General features: G+C 42.2%; 1 protein-coding gene and 1 pseudogene across 1 annotated transcript in view; both read left to right on the top strand.

The window, feature by feature from the left end:
* The window catches only part of GLDC (glycine decarboxylase), a 79,558-nt gene that overhangs the window by 23,490 nt on the left and 28,503 nt on the right, over positions 1–27,565 (top strand). Inside the window, exons 4-15 of the mRNA XM_069476470.1 lie at positions 4,968–5,132; positions 7,844–7,921; positions 8,916–9,063; positions 9,365–9,561; positions 10,508–10,604; positions 13,597–13,702; positions 14,632–14,771; positions 15,365–15,445; positions 17,174–17,271; positions 17,747–17,831; positions 18,003–18,044; positions 18,797–18,939. Coding sequence (XP_069332571.1) covers positions 4,968–5,132; positions 7,844–7,921; positions 8,916–9,063; positions 9,365–9,561; positions 10,508–10,604; positions 13,597–13,702; positions 14,632–14,771; positions 15,365–15,445; positions 17,174–17,271; positions 17,747–17,831; positions 18,003–18,044; positions 18,797–18,939 — 1,380 coding nt within the window. The remainder of the gene's footprint in view (positions 1–4,967; positions 5,133–7,843; positions 7,922–8,915; positions 9,064–9,364; positions 9,562–10,507; positions 10,605–13,596; positions 13,703–14,631; positions 14,772–15,364; positions 15,446–17,173; positions 17,272–17,746; positions 17,832–18,002; positions 18,045–18,796; positions 18,940–27,565) is intronic.
* Positions 26,996–27,089, top strand: LOC138388643 (small nucleolar RNA U13; annotated as a pseudogene).

The following is a 27,565-nucleotide window of genomic DNA, read 5'->3' as shown; positions in this document are numbered from 1 at the left end:
GTCACTCCTGCATTATCATCCCGGTACATAGCTTTTAGTTTCAGCATACTCCCCTGCTTTATTAATAAGAGACCAGGAAAATCACAGACCCAGTTTGTCTGCTCTTGCTGTGTGTGTAAATATGTTTGCACAGCTGAACACTTCTTTTTCACTGTGGTATCGCTACAAGTTTGAATGGGAAACTACAAGGTTGATTTCAAAAACAAATGGTCTGTCTCTCTTCTACCTTAAAAAAAAAAAAAAAAGCCTCAAAAGTACATGAATGGGCTGCAGCATTCCAGCCATCTGAATACTAGCCAGCAGCCTTTGCTCTTGGTGGCTGTACAGAATATTCACCATATTGCTGCCCGGCTGTGAGTAGATGTGTTAATTTACTCTAGGAGCAGCCAGAATTCTGAGAGGAAGACAATCTCGTTCTGTGCTTTTCAGACTCTGTTTTTTGGGTGCATTTTAAATATTGTTTCTTTCCGTTCTCCGAAAGCTTATCTGAACCAGAGAATGATACTGCGCTCTCCCAGCCCTGATAGGGAGACTTCACATTATCATCCTTCTGAATGGTTTCCATAGAGATGGAACCAACAAAATCCGGTGACGTGAGTTGAAAATGAATGGACAACATAGCCTCGAAAGAATACAAACATTTGGCCTCTTAAAAATTCACATCAGGTCTAGAATTTATTTTATGGTGCCCACTGTCAGCAAATTTTCAACTGCTGATAACATCAGCAACTAAAATCAGATTGTTCGCATTTTCTTTGTGGCTATTTCTGTTTCGTATAATTTTGACCCCAGTATTAAAAGGAGAGTGTCTCAGGAGTGTTTGTCCTACTGCAAAGTCCCACTGCCTCCCTCCTTCCCAATTCCAAAAGAAAATCACAGGCAAAATGATATAGAATACTGATTATTTTGGGATAAATGGTAACGCCAGGTCAAATATATGAAGCCTCCTATTTAAGCTGAACTAAACGCCCTCTTGGATATACAGATACTTTTTTTGAATATTAACAATATCTAAAAACAAACCAATTTGAGTTCATTAGTCAGTTGGAACATAGACATTATAGATGACACTTTTTTTATCACTGTTTTACCTAATTGAGGCAAACAACCCCCCTGCCCTTTTTTTTTGAGACAGAGTCTAACTCGGTTACCCTGTATAGAGAGAGGGAAGTGGTGTCATCGTAGCTCATTGTAACCTCAAACTCCTCAAGCGATCCTCCTGCCTCAGCCTCCCGAGTAGCTGGGACTACAGGTGCACACCACCATACCTGGCTAATTTTTTTCTTATGTTTGGTAGAAACAGGGTCTCCTCTTGCTCAGACTGGTCTTAAACTCCTGACTTCAAGCAATCCTCCTGTTCTGGCTTCCCAGTGTGCTAGGATTATAGGTGTGAGCCACCACACCAAGCCAAGGCAAACACACTCTTGTATGCATGATGGCAAGCCCTTTGATAGCATTTTTTTCCCTCTCGAAATGAGGGTTTATTTATTATCCCCAGGCCTGAGATTCACTGACCCGAATCCTTTATTTACTTATTTGCAATTACATGCACTAAGAATCCTTTAATAGATCATTAAGAGTATTAATGCCTGTTTTATTTTAGCAGTGTAAAAAACCTGTAGACTCTAAAAGGAGGGAGATGTTATATTTGTCATCTTTGCAAGACAACAATTTTAAAGGTCTTTACCTTTAGCTGTGGTAATTAACATTACTTAACCTTACACTTAAAAAAGGGTTGAAAAAGGAGAGGAATGTTGAACAAGGGAAGGAGGGGAATATTAAATCCCAAAAAGTCTGTGATGTAAGGAGGGACAGTGTAGTCTAAGGTATGAAGGAATATGCTTAAGGAGTTTGGGAATTTTTCTTGCAGGCTTGGGAAGCCATGAAAGATATTTGAGTAGGGAAGTCAAATATACACATTTATACCACAAATACTAGTTAAGTTTCTATCTTTTAGCATTGTGTTAGACTAGTAAGGCAACGAAGAAAAAGGGATGGATATATGTCACAAGGAAGATTAATGAGAATTGGTCACTATTTAGGGCTAAAAACTTTTGTGGTATCTTAGAAGGAATAAGTATTCAGGACACAAAACTGTTTGGGGGTCTAGTTGGGAGAAGGGTAGGGAATGTGAAGGAAACGTGGGATATGATTACTTTGCATAAATAGTTTTTGGGATTTTCTTTTTTGTTTGTTTTTACTTTTTGTAGAGACAGGGTTTCGCTATGTTGCCCAGGCTGGTCTCAAACTGCTGGCCTCAAGCAATCCTCCCACCTTGGCCTCCCTAAGTGCTAGGGATCACAGGTGTGAGCCACCACGCTTGGCCAAAAATAGTCTTCAAGTAGAAATATCTAATATTATCTGAATGGAACTATAAGAACTTTGCACAGGTCTATGAATGTGTGCTTTTGAAATTAAGACCCTAAGAGAGGAAAAAAACCAAAATTTCAAGAGCTCGTGGGTCATTGAATATATTGATGGTATACTGAGTTTTAAAACACATACAGACATATAGACATGTAAATTTCCAAAAGGTATGGATTTTAAAAGCAACAGTTTTCAAATGTTCCTTTGAATTGAAAATAATTTATAGTTGCTAAGTTATAGTTGCTACTCGCTTGAATAATAGTTGGATAGTATGTTACCATTTCCAAAATACTTTATGTATATTAGTCTGATTTAAGTGTTAAGAAAAATCTCTGAGGCCATGCGTGGTGGCTCATGCCTGTAATCCTAGCACTCTGGAGGCCGAGGCGAGAGGATCGCTCAAGATCAGGAGTTCGAGACCAGCCTGAGCAAGAGTGAGACTCTGTCTCTACTAAAAATAGAAAGAAATGATCTGGACAGCTAAAATTATATATATAGAAAAAAATAGCCAGGCATGGTAGCGCATGCCTGTAGTCCCAGCTACTTGGGAGGCTGAGGCAGAAGGATTGCTTAAGCCCCGGAGTTTGAGGTTGCTGTGAGCTAGGCTGACGCCACGGCACTCCAGCCTGGGCAACAGAGTGAGACTCTGTCTCAAAAAAAAAAAAAAAAAAAGTTAGTAAATGTGTTCCTGAACTAAAGAAGATGGTTAATATGTTAGCTGGTGTCTTTAATATTTGGAAGTTAACAATTAAAAAAAAAAATTTAGTTTTAATCTCATCACACAGAGAAAACCAGTTTACATTTTGGTTCATGTACTTGTTTTTACAAATTTATAAAAATGAGATCACAGTATTTTATATCTTACTTTTAAAATTAATATATGGTGAGCCTCTTTCATGTCAGGAAATATTCTTTTTAAGCATCATTTTCAAAGAGTGCATAGTATTACATTATATGCATGTTGTCTAACTTATTTCATCATTCCCCTTTTAGTACATCTCTCTTCATGGTGGCAAGCCATGTGTGAAGGTCTTGTCTGATTTGAGATCACAACTTCCAGTTTTCTATGCCTTTTGTATGACCCCATTTTTGTTCAGATTCCTTTTCTACTGGCCTGCACCATGTATTGTGTGCCTCATTCATTCCAGTTCACCACCCAGTTAGAATGTAGCAAACTAATTTACAGTTGTTAAGCCCGGCTGTTCAAGGAGTTAACTGAAGCAAAAATTCATTCTGCTGTACACACACACACACACACACACACACTGTTATGCCAATAAGTTTCAGGAAAGTATTTCAAAGTCTTTTTTTTTTTTTTAATTTTTAATTTTTTTTTCAGCTCATTATGGGGGTTCAAAGTCTTGATATTATACTGCTTGGAAAGATAACTTCCCTACCCTACTTTCCCTCAAAGACAAGAAGATAATTAATTTTGAAGCATTCAAAAAAGAGCAAAGAAAGAAAGAAAATAGATGGATACAATATCCTGAACATGATTACCATAACAGGAGAGAAAAGGAAGGGGCTTAAAGAAATGAAAAGCAAAATGAAACAAAATAAAACACCGAAAACTTTTTCCTAAACTCTTTTGCCTTGGAAGTGCAAAAACAGTAGAGACGGAAACCAATGCCAGTCCCAGGCAGGTACATGGTCTCAGAGCTGACCCACTTTGGTGGTAGTTGGAGTGGGTAGATTTTTGGTAAAAACATGGCAGCTCCATCACAAGCCCTCAGTCACCCTGTATCTTATCATCTTATTTTATTTTCGTTAAACATTGATGAGTATGAAATGATTTCCTCTATTTATTGTCTCTTTTTCCCTATTAGAATATCTTCTTGAGATGAGGGACTGTTACCCATCTTGCTTATGAACCTATAGTAGTTCTTGGCATTTACTAGGCAGAAATATTTGTAGGATGGGTGAATGAATGAAGGAATTTTAAAAAAGGATGAAGGAACTAAGTTGGCCAACTCACATATCCAAAGCCACATTCTTCACTAATAACTGGAGAACATAAAATTATAATTCATGTCTACGCTGCCTTCTAATTATTTGTATCTTGAAATTTTTGGTAGTCATAGAGTTAACTTCCATTGGCTCTTAGTAACTGGATAGTGGGAGTTCTTAAGTGGACTTCTATTAAATCCTCAGCACATAGCACTTCTCCTTGTTAGCATAAAAAAAGATCCATAAAAAAGTGGGGGGGCGTTTGAGTGTTAGATATTAGATTCTGGGATGCTTTCCTATTATAAACTGAATGATGTTTTCTTTTATCTAGAGGAAAGATAATAGGAAATGAAATTTCTGTTTATAATGTCTTAGGTAGTCTCAAGTGCGTTTTAAGAGCCAGCTTAAATAAAAAAAATATATACAAGAAGATCCTTAAAATTGCAATGTAAGATAAAATAACAAAGAGGGATAGAAAAACAAGTAATTTGCTCAAACAACAAGATTGTTACTATGATTTAATTCTGAGCTTCTTTACAAAAGGTCACAAGAGAGGCCACCAATTTTCAGGTACTGAATTCTAAAATGAAGCATTTTGTGAGTTTCTGAACAGCAGAGTCACAGTTTGGACGTGGCCTTTGTTGCCCCCACAGGATCACGCAGTATACTCCATACCAGCCCGAAGTGTCTCAGGGGAGACTGGAGAGTTTACTCAACTATCAGACCATGGTGTGTGACATCACAGGCATGGACATGGCCAACGCATCCCTGCTGGATGAGGCGACCGCGGCCGCAGAGGCAATGCAGCTGTGCCACAGGTGAGGGCTCAGCCTGGCGTTCCTCCGGGTGAGGGACAACCTCCAGGCTGTCCGCTGTGCAGCCTGGTCAGGGCCCACACTGGCTGCACACAGCACAGGTACACACACACACACACACACACAGCCCTTTGTATGTATGAGACACATTGTATCAGTGTCCTTGTATCAGTTAGCTGAGGTAACAAAAAGATCTGAAATATTAGTGGTTTAAAAAAACCCACTATTGTCTAACATTACGTAAGAAAGACATTTCCTTTTCTCTACGTAATGTTAAGTCCAGAGGTAATGTTAAGTTCAGGGGCGTTATGGCAACCCTGAGATTTCATCAAGGACCTGTGCTCCCCTCTCTCTGCCATCTTCTCGAGGCTTTAGTTCTCATGTTCAGAAGACCACCGCAGGAGCTCTGGCCGTGGCATCTGACGCAGGAAGAAAAAGAGAAGGATAAGGAAGACTTCTAGTTAAGTGAGCCCTCTTTAAAGTGTTTTTTAGAAGCCTCCATTTAACAACTTTCCCTTACACTTCATTGGCCACCCCTTCCTGTAGGCGGCCTGGCGAAATAATTTTTTTAGATGAACATAGTGCTGCCCCCTACATATTGGTTCTGTTACCTCGGGTGAAGGGAAGAGAGGATACTGAGTAGGGACCGGCCCATCTATAATGTAGTGTGTATATATTATCATACTCTTTTAAGAAGAATATTGTTCTTAGGTTGTATTTAATGTTTTATAACGTGTTTTCTTTTCCTATTTTACAAGATAATGTGAACACTTCCACATTTCTTTAGTCAGCTTTATAGAACATGACTTAATGTCTCCATGGCAGTACTCGCTTGTGTGAAAGTACCATAGTTTATTTCACCTCACCTCTGTTGTTACACATTTAGTTTGGTCTCACCTTTTACTGCTGTTAATAATTATTCATATGCGTCATTATTATAAATCTTTGTCAAAACTTCTGAGTATTTCCTGAGGATCCATTTCTAGAAGTAGAGTACCTGGGTCATGGCGCACGGTGAATAATTGTTCTCTTCCTCCTCCTCCCCTTCCTTCATTCTTTGCCTTGTGAGTACTTTGTTATGTAACTTCTGGTAGCATTCTCACGTATGTGGTCATCTTTTTGGGAAATCTGCACACATGCATGGTGTGTCTGAGGTTTTGCATCCTAGGCCCCAAGTGTCCATGTAAACCTCTTCCTTGGCTTTCACAGCTTTGGAGCGGGGATGAGCCCCAAGCTTGCTCAGCACCTATGTGGGCCTCTGTGGTGCTTTCCAGCCATAGGCCTTTCTGTTTCCTGAACGGCCTTGGGGAGTGGGGTCAGGCTCTTCCTCCTGTCAGGGACAGACAGCAACAAAGGAATGCCATCCACCCACCTCTCTGGTGGTTATTCTCAGCTTTTCACTAATTTTTATCTTTTCTCTTGCTTGTTCCCAACTTCTCATTGCTCTCCCATTATTTCTACGGAAAAGCCTTCCTCTCACACTTGCAGACGCTGAGGGCTTCCTAGTTCTCCTTTCAGGGTTTGTCCTGAACTGCTTAGTGTGCAGGGGCTAATCACACGCACACTCTGCAGATGCCTCGCTTGCTTCCTCCTATCGCCCACTCCTGCAGGCTTGCGTTTGCATTACCCTTGAAAAGCAGCCTAAGGAACTTAGGTTTGTGTTTTTATTATCTTTAGCAAAAACGACCTTCCAATTCAGGTCATTTAGGCTTAGTTAGCCCTTTTCTTCAGATTTACTTGCATGCCAACTGTGAGTAGCATTGTGCATTGGATAATTAATTACTTCTGTATTTCCCCAAATCTACTTACTCTTCTATTAAATTTATGTTTATTATAAAAATAATACCTGTGCATAGCGAAAAAAATCAAATGGTTTAGCAGGATATAATGAAAAGTCAGACCTTCTTTTTCCAGTCCTGGCTCCCTGAGGGAGCCACTGTTGACTGTTCAGTGTGTAACTTCCTGGGAAATTAAATGTATACCACACAGTACATGTACCCCACCCGCACCTTCTCCTTTTATCCAGATGTGCTCATGATACATGAACTGTTAAGTGTCCCCACCAGTTTTTCCTGAAACCACAGGCTGCTAGACAGCCCTCAGGAAGCTCCAACTCTTCTTCAATAGCTCTGTGGCCCTGCACGCCTCACAGCCTATCAGTCCTTTCCCTCTTGAATTGAGTTTAGATAATCTCTAAATGCTAGTTTATAGATAAAAATTCTAAGATGTTTTTAATTAGAAGAGTTGATTTTTACATTTTCACTTTTCACTTATATCTAATCATTGCCTTTTGCTTTTCATTTTTTTTTTTTGTCATGGTGTTTTTTTTTACACTTTCAATGATTTTATGACTGAATTTGCTAAATGGGGTTAGAATGAGAATTGAATTTAAGTAGAATTCCAATCCGTAAATGTCATTGGTTATTAATGACTGTGGTTTTGTACAATGCCAGACTTATCCTAAGTAACACGTTTGCTTTGCACTTTTAGAAGGGAGTCTGCTTGTCATCTGGGCTCGGTGGCTCATGCCTGTGATTTTACCACTTTGGGAGGGTGGGAGACTCGGGCAGAAAGATTGCCTGAGGCCAGGAGTTTGAGACCAGCCAGGACAACATAGCAAGTCCTCGTATTTAAAAATAAAAATAAAAATGTTTTTAAAAAGCAGTCTGATATGTTTAATGTTCATGTTTGAATGTGCTTTTTCTTTTCAACAGGCACAACAAGAGAAGGAAATTTTTTGTTGACCCCCGTTGCCACCCACAGACAATAGCTGTCATCCAGACTCGAGCCAAGTAATTTAATTTTATCAGTGTTTTGAACTCAGGGGTCACATCATGCTCCTGATAGCTGCGTAGCTGCTGTTTCCCTTTTTTTCTCACTTCCAAACTGATTGGAGGTGAACTTGGTTTAAAGGGGGGTTGTTGAGTTTTGCTTTCCCTCCCACTTTCTTCCAGGGATCTCTCTGGTAAGTAAACGGTGTCAGAATTGAGGGGAAAATACACAGTTGCCTTTGCTTTAAGTATTACCAACTTTTGTTTTCTTTTGTAAAAAGAAAATTAAAAACATAAAAGTCATTTTAATGGTGTTTTGGAAAGTTTGAAAAATGGGGCAAAAATGGAACTCACATACAACTGTTATGATTTTGTGTGTATTCCTTATAAACATTTCGCAGGGCATGCACAATGCCTAGGTGTAGTATAATGTAGTTTAAAATGTATTATATTTGTTTAATGCTTTAAACAGGTAAAACAAACCTGGCACAACCATCACTGGTAGATATGTGCTTTCTCCTTTACAAAAGTTGGGCATTCTTCCCTCCACCAATACCACCATCCCTTCAAAAGGGGTTTTCTGACATGTGAATGGCATTAGATAGTTTTAAGAATCTAAGGAATTCTTCCTCCTTGTCTTACTGGTGCCTTTCCGGTTGCTTAAGACTAATCAAGGTGACAGTGGTGATGGCTCTGGTGTTACAGGTATTGGTTCTGTAGCTGTAGGAAGCGCCGATCCTGTTCCTCTCTCAGAAGCAGACAGTGACAGGACAGGGAGAAGGGGAGGGGAGTGGTAGGGGCAGGAGAGAGTAACAGAAGCTGAGCTGTTGAGTGCATTTGAGTTGCTGTGAAGCTCTGTGACCACTGACAGGCCAGGGGTGGGATGGGGTGGGCTTGGGGGCCATAGAAGGGAGCCACAGAAAATGAAGGCTGTCTTGCTGAAAAGACAGTTTAGTTAATTAATTTTCCCTTGTAAACTGAAAGCATGATTATTCTTTGTCCTGTGTGTTTCCAGATATGCTGGAGTCCTCATTGAGCTGAAGTTACCCCATGAAATGGATTTCAGTGGAAAAGATGTCAGTGGAGTGCTGTTCCAGTACCCAGACACAGAGGGAAAGGTAGAAGACTTTACGGAACTTGTGGAGAGAGCTCATCAGACTGCGGTAGGCAGACCTTACCCATCTATCTCCCATCTATCTTGTCTTTTGCTGTGCTGTCATTTCTTTACGATTATCCCATGGAATGGAAAAACTCCTTCCTCCATTCAAGTTTGTTTTGCTCACTGATTCCTGGCACATGGTAGGCATGCACTAAATATTTGTTGAATGAATGAGTGAGCAAATGGAGTGTGCAGGACATGAGTCCACTCTGCTGGTCTTGCTCTGGTTGAGATAACTTACCACTCTCCCCCTGCTGTCAGGGAAAGGTAGCAACCTTGTCCCTTTTTTCTCGTTTCCTTTCTAGAGCCTGGCCTGCTGTGCTACTGACCTTTTAGCTCTGTGCATCTTGAGGCCACCTGGAGAATTTGGGGTAGACATTGCCCTGGGCAGCTCACAGAGATTTGGAGTGCCCCTCGGCTATGGGGGACCACACGCAGCCTTTTTTGCTGTCAAAGAAAACTTGGTTAGGTTGATGCCTGGAAGAATGGTGGGCGTAACACGGTAAGCCACTCATGTTTCTCCCGTTTTATTGAGGTTATGCTTCCCCCTGTTCCTTCTCCTGTTCACAAATGTTGATTTCTCTCTGAATATAACTGGGCCGTGTTGGGTCAAGTAAGAAATTGTGCAGTGTGGATTCAGAAGAGAGAATCTGTGTGTACAAATATGTACATATGTGTACATTTTTGAGAATGTATAATTTACAATGTATTAGTATTGAAGTCATGTAAGTGAATTTGTTTAGGTTGCTAGAATCCTCTAAATACTGAATATTTTAGGTGTATTTTGCATTTAACCAGTTTCTCAAAATTACTTTCATGGCACATGGTTCTGTAAAGACAAGTGCAATGAGAGATTACAGAGCACACACTCGGTGTGCTCCACTTTATTTCCTAGAGGCTCCTACCACTTGGCCATTGGAGTGAGTTCCAAATGTGCTTTCTTAAGTGCTTATTAGTGAAGCTTCTCAGATTAAGAACGTAGTTAGGCCAGGCGTGGTGGCTCATGCCTGTAATCCTAGCACTCAGGGAGGCCTAGGCGGGAGGATCATGTGAGGTCAGGAGTTCGAGACCAGCCTGAGCAAGAGCCAGACCGTGTCTCTCCTAAAAATAGAAAAAATTGGCCTGTCAACTAAAAACAGGAGGGAAAAAAATTAGCTGGGCATGGTGGCTCACATCTGTAGACCCAGGTACTTAGGAGCTGGGGAGGCTGAGGTAGGAGAATCACTTGAGCCCAGGAATTTGAGGTGGTTGTGAGCTAGGCAGATGCCACGGCACTTTAGCCCTGGCAGTACAGCGAGACTCTGTCAAGTTTGGAAATTGTTTCTCTATAAACTGACATCCAGGTAGATTTGCTGGATTCATTTCAAGCTGGGAAGGAAAGAAGCAGATCTATTTATGGCAACTCCTGGTGCCAGCTATGCTAACTGCATGCTTTATTATTGGTCCAGAGATGTCACTGGGAAAGAAGTGTATCGTCTTGCTCTTCAAACCAGGGAGCAGCACATCCGGAGAGATAAGGCTACGAGCAACATCTGCACAGCTCAGGTAAATCACGTCTGACCTGACCACTTAGTGCCTTAATCGACAGAAATGAGCTACGAGCTACTCATTCATTTTGTTGATCCTCTAAGTCTCCATGTGTTCCTTTTCATAATTGGTTGCCGTTACTCCTCAGTCCAGTATCTCGTTCTCTTTGTAAGCACTAAGTTATCCTTTTTTGTTAGGAGGTGGTTGATACCTTTTGAGTTGTTCCTTTAGTTCTGTACTTTCACCCATCCCAGCCTCCTGCTTCCTGTAGCAACTGTTCCATATTCTTGTCTTTTTTTTTTTTTTTTGAGACAAGGTCTTGCTCTGTCACCTGGGGTGCAGTGCATCATAGCTCTCTGGCCCTTCCTGTGTGCCACCATGGCAAAGTTAGAAGGAATCAAGAAGCTGTCCAAGAATGGCAAGCTCTATTTTTTTTTTGTTTGTTTGTTTGTTTCAGATTTTTTGAGACATAGGGTCTATCGGGCGTTTGCGACATCCCCGATAAAGATAGGGTCCCCGGGCAGAATGCGTTGCAAGAGATGAAAGAAATAGAGACACAGACACAGGAATAATTTTAAGAGTGTGGGGAAATTGGAACCACCAGCACTATGGTGGCAAGGTGGTGCTGACTGAAACCCAGCACTTGTTTTCTATTTTCTTTGCCATGCTGCAAAATACAATGATCTCCTGTGAAAAAACCATGGGATACAATGAACAAAAGTCCCAGCTCCCCAAAAATCACAAGGTGTCTTAGCTAATTACCTTCTCCTTTCTAGAAGTGAAAACACATAATTCTTCAGTAGGTACAACCGTGCCTCAAGGTAAACTAACTAATTGTATCCCAAGCACATGCTATGTACATAGATAGCAATCATTAACTTCAGTAGCTGTGACCCATTTGATCAAGGAGCAAAGAAACTATATGCTTTCCACTAGGAGACTGGTTTTACATCAACCGAGGCATTGTTGAGAGAAAGGGAGAGAAGGAGCTTGGCCCAGTGTTCTAACAAGGGAAGCCTTACGACACTTCTCCTGGGCCGACATATTGCAATCTACCTCTGCAGCCATGAGAAGTTTTCATGTCAGGCTGCTCTGCAGCTTTTCATGTATGAGACCCCTTAGGCTCTGAGGTTGGAGCATGCTTTGCTGTACTCCCGGATTGCTGATGTATGCCCCCCAACTAGGCAGTTAACATCTGCCCTGATTTCACGCTTCTGCTCAGGCAATTCCTCCACCTCCTATCCTCTCACAGCCTCAGACATAACATTCCTAAGTCCCAATGGTCTTAATTCCATCAAGGGTCTCACCTCTGTCATCCAGCTGGAGTGTAGTGGCATGATCACAGCTCACTGCAACCTCTAACTCCTAGGCTCAAGTGATCTTCTTGCCTCAGCTTCCTAAGTACCCTGGCCAATTTTTAAAAATTTTTGTAGAGATAGGGTCTTGCTATGTTGCTGAGGCTGGTCTTGAACTCCTGGCCTCAAGCAATCCCCCCACCTCAGCCTCCCGAAATGCTGGGATTATAGGCATGAGCCACGGTGCTTGGCCCCATATGCTTTTCAATCCTGTTCTTTCTCTTGGCATTGCAGGTTGCACACTAGAATTTTCAGTTTTGCATCATTGATGGGGCATAGCTTATTTTCTTTTATCTTATTTTATTTTGGAGACAGGATCTCACTCTGTAGCCCAGGCTGGGGTGCAGTGGTGCAGTCATAGCTCACTGCAACCTCAAACTCCTGGGCTCAAGCAATCCTCCCATCTCAGCCTCCCAAGTAGCTGGGACTACAGGCATGTGCTGCCACACCTAGCTAATTTTTAAATATTTTGTAGAGACAGGGTCTGACTGTTTTGCCCAGGCTGGTCTTGAACTTCTGGCCTCAAACAATCCTCCTGCCTTAGCCTCCCAAAGTGTTAGGATTGTAGGCCTGAGCCACTGTGCCTGGCCACACATGGACCTTGAACTGCTGACATTGTGCGTTGGAGACCACAGTGCTGGACTAATGAGATGGGAGGGACTGTGGGAGAATAGAGTGGGCTGGGCAGGTGGTGAGTCTGAGACTTTTTGGTTCCTGACCCTTAACCACCCTCTGTCTCTCCTCCACCCCCCAGATGCCATCACTGCCAGTCCTTCCTTGCTCCCCATGCAGGACCCCCTCATGGAAGTATCCTAGAGTTGGGTCCCTTATCTCGGAGAGATTCTGATGCTGTGCTTTTCATTCTCTGTATCACTAGAGCACACATTTTGCTGTAAATATTTTTCTAAAACCTTAATCCAATGGTCAAGAGAGGTATCTTTACCAGAGAAAGTGATCTTGCTGTCATCAGGCAATAAGCCAGTAGGTTCTGGTTTTCTCTTTCTAGTATCTCCTGCCAACTCATTTTTTTTTCATTTCCTTGCATCCTTCATTTTCATCTTTGACAGTTCTTTGCCACCAAATTTTCCATTCATCTCTTGGTTGGGAGAAATTCAAGCTCTAGTGTTTTATTTAAGGCCGCAGGAGAATCGTAGTCCCTGAGATCTTATGCATCTGCTTCTTGCTTGAGTATAAAATCCTTAGATCTTGCTTCCACCTCGCTCCAAGGTCTTTTGCTCCAGTGTCTCCCAACATTAAATATTGCTTCTCAATGTGTGATGGCAGCCAGATCTTCCGCCTTGTGGGTGCCATGATTATGTTGCATGGATGAAACCCTTTATAGTAGTCAAATTTGAAGGAATAGTATAGTAACTCTACAGTGCCTTGGACGCTGTGTTTCCCCTCAGGTAGTCATCCAGGTTATAATTGGTCCGCAACTATCCTAGAGAATGCAGAAAATGTGATCGTTTTGTTCTGTCTCTGTTTTCAATTTCAGCATCACAAGTCAAGTACTTCCTCCCTCTCGCTAATTGTCTTCCATCTTGTTGATCTTGATTCATTCTTTCTTCCTTCTTTTCTTCTTTCTTTCTTTCTTTTTGTTTGACATCACACATTCATGTATGAACTTGATTCTTTAAATGTTCTTATCCTTTTAGGCTCTCTTGGCGAATATGGCTGCCATGTTTGCAATCTACCACGGTTCCCATGGGCTGGAGCACATTGCTAGTAGGGTACATAATGCCACTCTGATTTTATCGGAAGGTGAGTTGCTTATCTGTTTTAAAACTTTCTGGGCATAACAAGACTGATAAATTTGAGTGAATAAAATGGAAGACTTGCTACATATACACTGCTCCATGCAAAATTAAAAGTCAAAGGAGAAACTGGAAAAATATTTTCAACATCTATGATAGACTGTCAATAGTTTTAATATATAGAACTCTCACTCTCCCCCAAACACAAGAAGGATGAATACCCTGATAGAAAATGGGCAAAGGATATTAAGTATAATTTAAAAAGAAATAAGTATACAAATAAATCGCAATGGACATATAAAATTTCAACCTCACCATTAATTAAAGTAATGTAAATTAAAACAACGAAATAGTAATTTTTTCTATCACAGTGGCAAAGCTTAAGAACAATGCTGATACCATATGGGTGTGACTTTTATGGATGGCACTTAAATGATAGTATCAAAAGCTGTAAAAATGTCCATATAATATGATCCAGAAATTCTGCCTCTAGGAATTTATCTAAACTAAATAATCAGATAAAATTGTAAAGAATGTGCATTGAAATATTGTTTATAAAAGCCCAATTTTGGAAACAGTCTAAGTAATAATGATCAAATTATGGTACATTCATATATTTGACTATTATATAGTCATTCAAAATAATATAGATATTGATCTTAGGAAAGCAAAAATGCTCATGATATATTTAAATTATTTTAAAAAGTGTAATGAAATATACATATATTTGGTATAACATGCAGACACATGCACACACAAACAGTCATAATTTTTTATATATAGCATAGTAATAAAAAGGCTTAATTTGTCACTAAAAACACTGGCTAGGACCAGCAACAGACTGTAGTAGAATTTACCTCTTTATTTCTCTGTGAAATGTCAACGCCAGGAGGAGGTTTGTGTGTCAGAGATTGGTGGCTCTCCCATCTTGTCTAGGTCTCAAGCGAGCGGGGCATCAACTCCAGCACGACTTATTCTTTGACACCTTGAAGGTTCAGTGTGGCTGCCCGGTGAAGGAGGTCTTGGACAGGGCAGCTCAGCGGCAAATCAATTTCCGGCTCTACAAGGATGGCACAGTAAGTCGAACTTGCAGTGTTTTTATCGATTCTCTAAATTCTATTGAATTTCCCATTAAAAGGCTTCATACTTATTTTTTTAAAAATCAGCATTGGAAATTTAGGCATAGTCTTTTTTTTTTTATACAGAAGTTTCATTTTCAATATGCAATACTGTGACCTTTTCATTAAAGGATAGTTCGTCCTCTGGTTTCCTTAAGACTTGTGTTTTCTTTCATATATGAGACTCAAAGGCACATATTTTTCCCATAATAGTCCTCTCAAACATGACTTTTTCAAGTAAAGGCTCTGATAGGGATATAATAAGGTAAGTTAAGGGAAGGAAAAGGTAAACACATTTAGTTCCAGTGAGAGTGTCCTGCAGTCACTGGATTGTTAGAAGTCCAGAGGTGGCCGGCAAAACTCTAAACCTTAGGAAGTCTGGGCCAGGCCTAGTTGCCTCCCCCTAAGGGTCAGCTTGCATATAATGGTACCCTGATACTTGGCTGACCCGGAATGTTGTTCAGCTCCTTCTCCCCTTTTACCTTTCTTGGACTTCTGACACATTCATGGAGTTTAAAGCTACGTTTTCCATTTTGTTTTTGTTTCTGTAGCTTGGTATTTCTCTTGATGAAACAGTCAATGAAAAAGATCTGGATGATTTATTGTGGATCTTTGGTTGTGAGTCATCTGCAGTAAGTAAAATAAAAGCATGCGTTCCTTCCAATGACGATCAGAGGTGGGGTCCTAGACACTTTATCCTATTGTGGGCCTGAGTGTGAGGGAGCAGGGCCCAGGTGAGATATTGGCAGCTTGCTGTTAAAATTATGCCATTGACTGTCCCTTGCTATTGTGACTGCTGACAGCTAGAGGTCACTGCTGTAGGGCTCCAGAGAGGACCATGCAGCCTGGCCAGCTAGAAGGACTGCGGTTGGAACTGTCTCTAAAACAATGACTCACAACATTGGCATCCTGGCTATGTCCAATTCTGGGATAATTATTATACTCATTCATTGAATAAATATTTATTGAGGACCTAATATGTAGCAGGTACTGAGGACCTAGTCGTGAGTTAGACATTCTTCCTGCCCCCCTTAGAGATGTAGTCTAATGAGGATTTTGAAAAACAAGCACGGCCGGGCGCGGTGGCTCACGCCTGTAATCCTAGCACTCTGGGAGGCCGAGGTGGGCGGATCGTTTGAGCTCAGGAGTTCGAGACCAGCCTGAGCAAGAGTGAGACCCCATCTCTACTAAAAAAATAGAAAGAAATTATATAGACAGCTAAATATATATATAGAAAAAATTAGCCGGGCATGGTGGCACATGCCTGTAGTCCCAGCTACTCGGGAGGCTGAGGCAGTAGGATTGCTTGAGCCCAGGAGTTTGAGGTTGCTGTGAGCAAGGCTGACGCCACGGCACTCACTCTAGCCCGGGCAACAGAGCGAGACTCTGTCTCAAAAAAAAAAGAAAAACAAGCACAAGATTACCACCCAGGTGGTAAGTTATGATGGGCAATGTGTGAAGATGTTCTGTGAGCACAGAGGACACGCTCCTCACCAAGACTTGGAAGAAATTGTCCTAAGATGAGCTCTGAAAGATGAGCAGCAGTTATCTAGACCAAGATGGCACAATAGAGGAAAAGGAAGATGGGGTCAGGGTGTTCCAGACACCGGAAAAGCAGCCGGAAAGGTTAGGAGAGAGCTTACGTGAGAACTGTAAGCAGTTTGGTGTGACTGACTTGCTTTCTGAAAGAATGAAGCAGCAGGGACAAGTGAGCGTTTCCACTGCATGGGCTGGAGTGCAAGAGAGCAGTCAGCAGCTACCTAGGTGTGTGGCAGTCTGTGGCAAGGTGTCAGTCACAGCACCCTGCCCCACCTCGTGCACAGCCATCACCCAGGGCTGACTAAGCTCTTCCTCTAGGACTCTGCATTCAATGTAGTCAGAGATACTTGGTCCGTGCATTTGGGGAGTGTTTCTGGAGCACCCTCTGAGAGCTCAGAATGGCCACCCCGTCAGCTGGGCCATGAGCAGTAAGCCGCATATGTAATTACGTGTTCTGGTTATTCAACCCTCATCAGACACGTTTGGATGTACTTTCTCCTGTTCTGTGGGTTATCTCTCCACGCTGCTGATAAAGTCCTTTGATGCACAGACTTTTAAAATTTTAATGAACTCCAATTTATCCATTCTTTTTTTGCTTATTGATCATGCTTTTGGTGTCATTTAAGAATCCATCATCAAATTCAAGGCCATGCACATTTGCCTGTGTATTTTTTTAAATAACATTTCAGTAGTTTTAGCTTTTAAGTTTACGTCTTTGATCCATTTTGAGTGTTTTGTGGCCCTGCCATTCGGAACCCTGGATGGCCACATGTGGTTCCAGGCACGGTGCCCGCCCTTAGTTCCGTGGTCTCTCCATGCAGGAGCTGCTGGCCGAAAGCATGGGAGAGGAGCGGAGAGGTATTCCTGCCTCTGCATTCAAGAGGTCCAGCCCGTTCCTCACACACCAAGTCTTCAACAGGTTTGTGGCTCTTGTGTGACTTCTGCGTCTTGTACTGTGGCAATAAGCTAGGGAGCTCGGTCCAGGAATAACGGCTGTCTGTCATGTGGCCTGGGTTATTGTGGCTCTGCTGTGGCTCACTCATACGTCGTCACCGTAAGGACCCCATTCCTGACACTCTGGTGGCTCTGCTTCCTGGTGGCTCTGCTTTCTTGGCACTGTCAGGAAGAAGGGAGTTTGGATGTACAGTTGCCAGGCTGAACTTCATTCCCAGGAGCCCTGTGGTCTTCTTCTTCCCAATCTTCCTCTCCTGCCTACAGGCAGCTTCTTGTTGGGCATCCTCTGAGGTTCGTGCGGGTTCTGTGCTCTGATTTCTGATGTATAGTTGACATGATGCCCACCGCCAAACTGATCTCAGTGTGTCTTATCGACAGAAGGATGTGTATGGACGCTCATCTAATTTTATTGGCCCTAATTATGTGGTTTCTGTTCACAGCTATCACTCAGAAACAAACATTGTCCGGTATATGAAGAAACTGGAAAACAAAGACATTTCCCTTGTTCACAGCATGATTCCACTGGTAGTTGTTTGTGGCTTTTCTTGTCATGCCCAGCCCTATCCCCATCCCACCTCTGGGTTGTATAATGTGCTGTAGGAGAGACCAAGGGGTGGCCGTTGGGGGAGATGGGCGGGTTGATCAATGGACGGCTGGAAATCACTAATATGATCCATTTGGATTTGCTTCCTAAAGGGATCCTGCACCATGAAGCTCAATAGTTCATCTGAACTCACAGTAAGTAGGTCACTTCTATTAAGAGGGTGCTTAGTGAGGGCATCATTCTGGCTTCTACATAAGCCCACAACTAGTAAAATCTACTGGGACTGTGAGTTAGTGGCTACTTTAATAATCCTTTACCTTGCTATTCACCAATCTTGGAGAAACCCTATTTTTCTCACAACTCGATCATTCAAATTTATGTGGAAAAATATGTTTCTAAAAATTAATTAAATATATTGTATTTATGCCTTTCCTCCCTGTCCTCATTTTTTCCTTTTTTTTCTTTTCTTTTTTTCTTACATTCCAGAGAAGGAATGGGTCAACCCCCATGAGTGAAAGATACCTGCCCCCATTTTAAACCTGTCACGTTAAAGGCTTTATCAGATCAGGCATGGTGGTTCACACCTCTAATCCTAGCACTTTAGGATTTGGGAGGCTGATTTGGGAGGATAGCTTGAGGCCAGGAGTTCAAGACCAACCTGAGCAACACTGTGAGCCACCCCTCATCTCTACCAAAAATAGAAAAATTAGGTGGGCGTGGTGGCGTGTGCCTCTAGTCCCCAGCTACTCGGGAGGCTGAGTTCTTGCCTCATAAGATTGTGATGAGACTTAAATGAATTAACATTTAAAGCGCTTAGAACAGTGCATTGCACATAGTAGGGACTCTTCATCTTAGCTCATGCTACCATCATCTTTATTAAAATTGTCATTGTTACTGCTATTACAATATGCACATATGCATTTTTTCCTCCCTTCTTGCTTTTCAGCCTATCACATGGAAAGAATTTGCAAATATCCACCCCTTTGTGCCTCTAGAACAAGCTCAAGGGTATCAGCAGCTTTTCCGAGAGCTTGAGAAGGATTTGTGTGAACTGACAGGGTACGACCACATCTCTTTCCAGCCAAATAGGTAAGAGGATTGCTTTTCCTATTGTTTCAGCTACAGTTCCTCGTCACTGGGGTGACATGACTGGAGGGACCCAGGTAGTCTCATTCTATCTGTTAAAGCAAGTCACAGGGCCAGCCCTGATTGAATGTGAGAAGGGTCAACACACGGTGTGAATGCTGGGAGATGTGGTTCATTATGGGCCATCTTTGGAAACTAGCTAGACACATGTCGATGACACATCCCGGGAATAAGGATCGAGCACATGCGTTAACTCCCAACAAGGAGTAGTGTCTCCATCTAGTAGGGCCAGGAGAACCTGGGTCCTGCTTGGTTTGGTCACTAATTTTGAAAATTCCCTTCCCTCTTCCAGCCTCGGTCTCCTTGTCTATAAAGTAAAAACTTTGAAAAAGAACAGTGATTTTCAAAAGTGGAAGGCTCCAGCGAGATCTCCTGGGCACTTGTTAAGAATACAAATGCCTGGGTCCCCATTCTAGACCTATGGATCATAATCTCCAGGGCTTTGAGGCTAAGAATCTTTATTTTTAAGAAGCAGCCACGTGATTCTGATAAACCATGTGATTAGCCAATTTGGAGTCCACTGGATTTGTAATCTCTCTCCCTGCATGGGGGTAGATGATGGCTAATTAGGTAGATATGTGGATGGACAGGCAGGCAGACATGTCAACCGTGTGTGCGTTAACATCTTAGGATGTGTTCAGAAGATGAGGCCTGGCGTCTGCCCCTACGGTCTCCACCTCCTACCACTCAGCATGTGGTTCTCCCCTGCAGTGTCAGCATTGGCATCATCTGGAGGCTGGTTAGTAATGCAGACTTTCTATTTCAAGATACAGAAATCAAATGATTTTTAAACTGAGATGTTCATTGTTTCATTTTCAGAGACAGAAAGCAATCAGATCTTAATCAAATGTAAGCAAGTCTTGCTTTCTGTTTGGTAACACGGATTACACAGCAAAGCTATGCACTTTATAAAAACAGCAAACCCTATAAAACACAAACCCTTTAGGAAGAGGGCATATGGCAAATGAAAGGACACCATGCTCTTAATAATCATGTCACAATTCTCATTTCATAAATAGGAAGAAACCGACATCATTAAATTCCAGCATTAGTATACTTTCATTAAAACTTCATTATTCAGGCTGGGTGTGGTGGCTCAGAACTGTAGTCCTAGTACTTTGGGAGGCTGAGGCAGGAGGATGGTTTGAACCCAGGAATTTGAGGCTGCAGTGAGCTATGGTGATGCCACTGCACTCTAGCCTGGGCAACACATAGAGACTCTGTCTCAAACAACAACAGCAACGATGTTATTCAGTTTTTGTTGTTTTTTTTAAAATGTAAGTGAGGAACCTGAGTGAAGTCTTAACCTGAGGCAATAATACATGAATTGAATGTTCAAAATGAAGAAACTTCGCCCTCTAGTGATGGAACATGATCACATGTTCAGTAGCATACTGGAGAAGAATTTTCAAGATTTTTTTTTTAACCCTAAGTCATTAGCCTTTCCAGTAAATTGTGATCCCAGCCAGGGTCCCAGAGGACTGACCTAAGAATGAGGAAGTTTGCCTTCCCTTAAGGCAGTGGTTCCCAACCTTGGCTGGAAATTAGAATCACATAGTGACTTTATAAAACTCCTGATGTCCAGATCACAATCACCGATTGAATCATAATTTCAATGGAGAACAGCTGAGGTGAGGGATGGGCCCCAGGCATTAGTATTTCTTTAAAGCTTCCCAGGTGATATTCCATTATATGTACATACACACCATATTTTGTTTATTTATCCATCTGTGGATATTTGGGTTGTTCCAACCGTTTGGCTATTGTGAATAATGCCGCTATGAATATTGTTGCATAAATATCTATTGGAGTCCCTGCTTTCAATTCTTTTGAGCAGTACAGGGAGGTGTGTCCGTAAAGTATCCACCTGTTGTTAATGTAACGAGAACAGTTACATACTTTCCGGGCAGACCTCATATATCCAGAAGTGGAATTGTTGGATATATGATAATTCTATGTTTAAGTTTTTGAGGAGTCTCCATACCATTTTTCACTGTGGCTACACCATTTAACACCACTAAAGTACTAAGGTTCTAATTTCCCCACATCTTCCCCAACATTTGTTACTTTCTATTTCTTTAAAGAAAATAGCCATTCTGGTAGATGTGAAGTAATTTCTCAGTGTGGGTTTGATTTGCATTTCCCTAATGGTTAGTGATGTTGAGCATCTTTTCATATGCCTGTTGTGCGTTTGTGTATCTTCTTTGGAGAAATATCTATTCAAGTCCTTTGCCCGTTTTTTTTTTATAATTGGGTTATTTGGCGGGGGGTTGTTTGTTGTTGAGTTTTAGAAGTTCTTTATATATTATGGATTAACAGATGATTTGCAAACACTTCCTCCCATTCCCGTGGATTTCTTTTTCACTCTGTTGTTAGTTTTCTTTGATGCACAAAAGCAACTCTAAACTTTTTGATTCATACAGTAAACAAAAAGAATTATCACCTGATGTAGCACTCTATATCTGATTTTTTTTTTTTTTTGGTAAATATTATTCTTTTGTCAACCTGGATAGTCTCTGATTTTTGCCCACTATTAGTCCATTTTCATTTGCATCACCTTTTCCATTCCTACTATCGTGTCCTACCACGGTGCAAATTTAAATTTCTCTCCTGTGTTATCTTCCCTGACACGACACTTGAATATGTAGAGAGAAGGGCTCTGCATTGGAAATGTGGTGCCGTTGACCCACATACAAGCCGGCCCTTAATGCTGGTAATTATCTACCAGATAATTTGCCTGCAATCTGGTATACCTGTGTTTTATTTTGGGTTTCCCAAAACAGACCTTGAAACAGGGACATAAGTGCAATTAGTTTACCTGGCTGCTGATTCCAGAAAGCACGGTGAAGAAGTGCAGAAATGAGACAGGGCAGTGAGAAAAGACAGAAAACTTTGCATTAATGAGCAGGTGATCACTGTCACTGCGGGGTTCTGGAGCTCAATGGGGCACCACAGGAGACTGGGTGGAAGGAACCTCAGATTTCTCCCAGTGAAGAGGTGAGGAAGCTGGAGCGTTTACTAACTGCTCCTTCATTGTCCCAGTGCGGGGTGAGAAGCTGGAGTATTATCAACATCTGCCCTTCATTAGTTCAGGGGCTCTCCTGGGGGTCTTCACTCCCCTCTAGTTCTGGCCTGGTACTTGTGGTCTGTCTCTTCTCCTGCCAAGAACATGCTAGTTAGAGAACACCCTGAGGTGGATGATTAACACAGATGTTTGAGTTAAGATGCTGTCATTTTGTATCAATTTCCACAGAAGCTACAAGTGAACTTCACAATGAAAGAAAGGGCTACAGCCAGGTGTGGTGGCTCACGCCTGTAATCCTAGCACTCTGGGAGGCTGAGGCGGGAGGATCGCTTAAGGTCAAGAGTTCAAGACCAGAGTTAGAGACCAGCCTGAGCAAGAGCAAGACCCAGTCTCTACTAACAACAGAAAAACTAGCTGGGTGTGGTGGCATGCGCCTGTAGTCCCAATTACTCGGGAGGCTGAAGCAGGAGGATTGCTTAAGCCCAGGAATTCAAGACTGCAGTGAGCTGTGATGACGCTGCAGTATTCTAACCCAGGTGACAGGAGTAGGTGACAGAGGGAGACTCCATCTCAAACCAGGGGAAAAAAAAAAAAAAAAAAGACAAGCATGTGTGAGCCAGGAAACAGGTCCTCACCAGACACTGAATTTGTGGCACCTTGATCCTGGGCATCTCAGCCACCGGAACTGTGGGAAATAAGTTTCTGTTCTTTATAAGCCACCAGCTTTTGATATTGTTATAGCAGTCTGAACAGATTAAGGCAATAACCGTAACTTCTGGCATGAGAACTGTGCTTGATGTAGGCAGCCTTCACGGGTCTTTCCAGTTCCTTAGGACACTTAGATCCCAGGGGTGTTTAAAGTGCCTGAAAGAAAAATGTCAAGAAGCTTATCCCTACTTTCTTCCATTTGTTTGTTAAAGCACAAACCCAGGGAGGACTTCCAGCTTGGTGGAGAAAATAGTCAAATAATATTTAATTACTTTTCCATTTCCCACTGAGCCCCGTGTGGCTCACTTCAGCTTGTTCCCACTTTGTCACTCTTAAAAATCATTCAGCTGGTCACAAATACACTCTAGGAATTGCTGGTTTACAATTACCATGTGATGTTTAAGGTAGACAGAAAGTAATTAACACCTTCCTTGGATATGTAAAGTGAAAACAAGCTGGAATTATTATTAGCTCACTTGGTTTACAAGATTGAGGAAGTTGTTTTTGTCCTTAAAAACTGCAAACTGATCTTAAATGTAGATTGAGCTGCCTATTGCTTTTCCCAGAATCTCCTTCTTGGGAAGATTCTTCAAGTAGGGTGTGAACAGGGCTCTCAATCGCTGTCAAAATTGCTTGTGCTGTGAGAATCACCTGGAGAGCTTGTGAAATTGCTACACCCCACCCCCCAGGATTTCTGATTCAGTAAGTCTGGAGTGGAGCCCTAGAATTTGCATTTCTAACAAATTCCCAAATGAAGCTGCTTCTGCTGCTTTGGCCACCACACTGTGAAAACCACTGGTGGTGCGAGGTTCTCAGACCTGGCTGCATGTTAGAATTACCTGGGGAGGCTTTCCTGAATTCATGTCCTACCTACCCTGCAGGCAGAATCTCCCCTAGGGGTAGAGCCCAGCCTCAGAGTTTTTGAAGAGGTGATTCTAATATGCATCATTGGGTTAGAGAATTAGCTGACCTGGAGGTATATCAAAGAGGGACATGTAGCTAGGAGATCTTTGAAACTGGCCTTTGATGCCCAAACCATGACCAGAAGCATTAATGGTTTAGAGAAGGGAGGGTCAAACATTGCCTTTAGCCATCTCCCTCCCCTTCCTTTCTGAGCTCATTGTTGATGTCATTGATCATTTCTGATACGTTTTCCTCTCAAGTGTAGTGCAGCTTCCAGGCAGAATGCTCTGGAGACCTGTGAGCTCCCTCCGCGGCCCCTCCCCCCCAATTAGAGACTCATTTCCCAAAGAAACAGGATCCCAGGAAGAAGAGAAAGCAGGGTGAGAGATGAAGAGAGCCATCTTTGGGGAAATGTAAAGTAGTGAGAAGGATGTCCTCTCCCTCAATTTTCTTAACTCTCAAAAATATATTTTGATTTTTAAAAATCTCAAATGTATTACTTTTCTAATAAAATTTTAAATACACTTGCAAGTTAGGTGGCAATATGTCCATGTGACAGATGAGGTAACCAAGATTCAGGGGAATAATTTATAATTTGCCTGGAGCCAAACCTCTTTGAAAAGGGCTTTGATATGAGAGGCTAGAGGAACTCCAGGATGCCACAGAATCCATCTCTTTGTTAGATCTGCCTAGGAATGAGTGACTTTAACGTGTTCCTGGTGTGGGAGGCATTTAATAATAACTGCCGTATAAGCACTCCTGGTTGCAAACAACAGAAAATGGCTTGAGCTAACTTCAGCAGAGAAATACATTACAGGGAAGTCACTGGGTAGTTCACAAAATTGATGGCAAAGCTGGAGAATTAAGTATCACAAGTAACAAGACCTAAGAGAGACTGGCAGCAGAGAACAAATCAGAGTCACACCAGGGGGATAGTCACCACCCCAATGCGGGAAATTTTTATTTATTTATTTACACCTGAGCTGAAGCGATCCTTCGGCCTTGGCCTCCCAGAGTGCTAGGATTGCAGGCATCAGCCACCTCGCCTGGCCTCCCCTTACTCTTTTTTTTTTTTTTTTTTTTTTTGAGACAGAGTCTCACTCTGTTGCCCAGGCTAGAGTGAGTGCCGTGGGGTCAGCCTAGCTCACAGCAACCTCAAACTCCTGGGCTCAAGCAATCCTCCTGTCTCAGCCTCCCGAGTAGCTGGGACTACAGGCATGCACCACCATGCCCGGCTAATTTTTTCTATATATATTTTTAGCTGTCCATATAATTTCTTTCTATTTTTTAGTAGAGATGGGGTCTCGCTCTTGCTCAGGCTGGTCTCGAACTCCTGAGCTCAAACGATCCGCCCACCTCGGCCTCCCAGAGTGCTAGGATTACAGGCGTGAGCCACCGCGCCCGGCCTCCCCTTACTCTTAATTTCAGTCACCTGAGGTCGACATCCTCAGGTTGGTTGAAAAATATTAAATGGAAAATTCCAGAAATAAGAAATTCATAAATTTTATATTCAGCAATGTTCTGATTAACTAAAGCAAAATAAATCTAGCATTTTTGATCAAGCTAAAGCATGTTGCCTTCCTCTTGAATCACTAGCTCATAGCTCCAAGCAGTCTCTTCTTTCGTTCCTAGTCTACACCTGATTGGCCTTCTAAGAAAAGAAGTTGAACAGAAATCATGAGAAAAACATAGGAGTAAATATATAATGCATTTTTTGTGCTCTCTAACCATCAGAGAAAGTAGGACATTCATGTTGATTGCCTGAGCTGAAGGGTGGAATTCAATTTTTAACAAATTTACTAAACACTTATTGCAGAACTACTGCATACATAGTACTGTTCTGTATATTCCTTGTGAGAGAACATATAGAAATCTGAGTCCCAGACTCTACTTTCAGAGCTTACAATCTAATTCAGATGACAAGCACACAAAATAAATGTGAGATCTGTAATTTTCAACACATGTTACACGTGTAAGATGGTATTATCAGATAAGCATGTAGAGTAAAATGCTATGAGAGTTTCAAGGAGGTAGAGAATTATTCACTCAATCAATATTGAACATCCTTTACGTCAGTATTCTTGGCATAGAGAATACAATTGTGAACAAGGTAGATAAGGTTCTTGCTTTCAGGGAAGGCCTCCCTGAGGAAGTGACATTTGAGCTGAGGCCTAAATATTGATAAGCAGTCAAATGTACAAAGATCTAGAGAGGAACTCTCCAAGCAGAGAGAACATTTGGTGCAAAAGCCCCAGGGCAGGAATTGGCTTGCAGGGTTTCAGGAAGAAGGCCTAGGTGGCTGAAGGATGGCAGGAGACAGGGGTGTAGAGAGGCCAAAGGTTATGGGATTTGTGAGCCATGGCAAAGAGCTGGCTTCATTTTGGGGAAGGCTTTGGAGAGAGTTGCAGCTAGTTGCAGAATGGGTGGGATTAGGCTGGTAAGCACTGCACATGGATTTTCTCACCCCTGGTCACAGCTGCCCTGTGAGACGGTGCAATGATCATCCCCATTTTACAGGTGAGGACACATAGGGACAGGCAGATGAGGTAACTGGTGATGGGGATGGTTTCCTGAAGCATGGCATGTTCATTCTCTTGTTCTAAAAATAAGGACCATCACATGCACTAGACCCTGTTTTTTAGATGCCAGAAAACAGAAGAGCAGTCTTTGCCCTCTCCCTGGAAGAGAGCAGGGAGAGGTAAAGCTGACTTAGTACAGGTGATGAGGGATTGGGAGTCCCAGCTTTTATAAGCCAGGCTTTTTAAAAAAATAACTTGTAGCTAAACCTTCCAGTTCTATCAAGCAGGCAAGAGTTCTGTGAAGGAATGTCAGCATTTGCTCTCACAACTCTCTGAATCCTTGGGGAGCACCGCGCGCTCAGAGGAGCAGCAAGCCCGGCAAAGGGAGCACATAGCTCCTTGAGACGGGCCGACTGCACACCCAAGACTGCATCTGTCACTGCTGGCCATGTGGCCATGGAACGCTCTAGCCTCAGTTTCTTTATGTGCGAGGTGGGGGTGGTATATACCTCAGGGGGTGTGGGATGGAGGACAGAGGCATTTCAAATGGGACTAAAAAACTTATTACTCATTTCCCTTTCCTTCCTGCATGGGGTACTCAAAACAGTACGAAACAGTCTATGACTGAGTCATCATCGCTCACTGGAACATTAGTCATTTAGGACGCTCTGAGAATGGGGCCGTCCAGGACTGTGGAGATGAGTGTGGCCAGCCCCTAGCAGCCATGCGCACGCAGGTCCTGGGAAAGCTGACCCTTAGACTGGCAGAAGTGATGCCACGTTAAAAGTATATGGCTCCTTTGGCGATAATCGGGCCCCTGACGCAGTATTTGGTAATATGAAGAAACTTCAAAGCGTGACGACTGGGTTTTCACGCTCACGTGTCAGATGCCCCTGGCTTGAACCTTGTTACAACATCAACACATTACCCATCTAAGGGGGGCGGGGGGGGGGTAGGAAGAAAAAAGAAAAAAATTATAGTTTGTTGTTCTAACTGTGATGGTTTTGTAGTTGTATTTTCAAAAATAATTCTTATCTTTGAAAGATACATATTGAAGTTTGAACTAATGACATGATATCTGATGCTTGACATTTGCTTCAAAATAATTTAGTTCTGTACAAGAGGGGTTAGTGAGAGATATAATTGGAAACAAAATTGACCATAGTCCAAATCGTTAAAACTGGGTCATATGTACATGGTGGTTCCTTATATTCTTCTCTGTTTTGGTATAATTTTGCAATTAATAAAAAGGGATTTTTTTGTCAGTGCATGGTTCTGAGCAGGGGTCGAACCATGGGTAGGAATGGCTGAGCTTTAGTGCAGAAACTGAATGCTGTTGCTTTGGTCATTCAAGACCTTTTGGCTCCTGGGGAGATCCTAGATGAGCTTTCTTCAGTGTCTTGGAGAATGACTA

This window comes from Eulemur rufifrons, chromosome 7 (assembly GCF_041146395.1).
Source record: "Eulemur rufifrons isolate Redbay chromosome 7, OSU_ERuf_1, whole genome shotgun sequence".
NCBI lineage: Eukaryota > Metazoa > Chordata > Mammalia > Primates > Lemuridae > Eulemur > Eulemur rufifrons.
The sequence above is the reverse complement of the archived record's forward strand: the minus strand, read 5'-3'. Positions and strand labels throughout refer to the sequence as shown.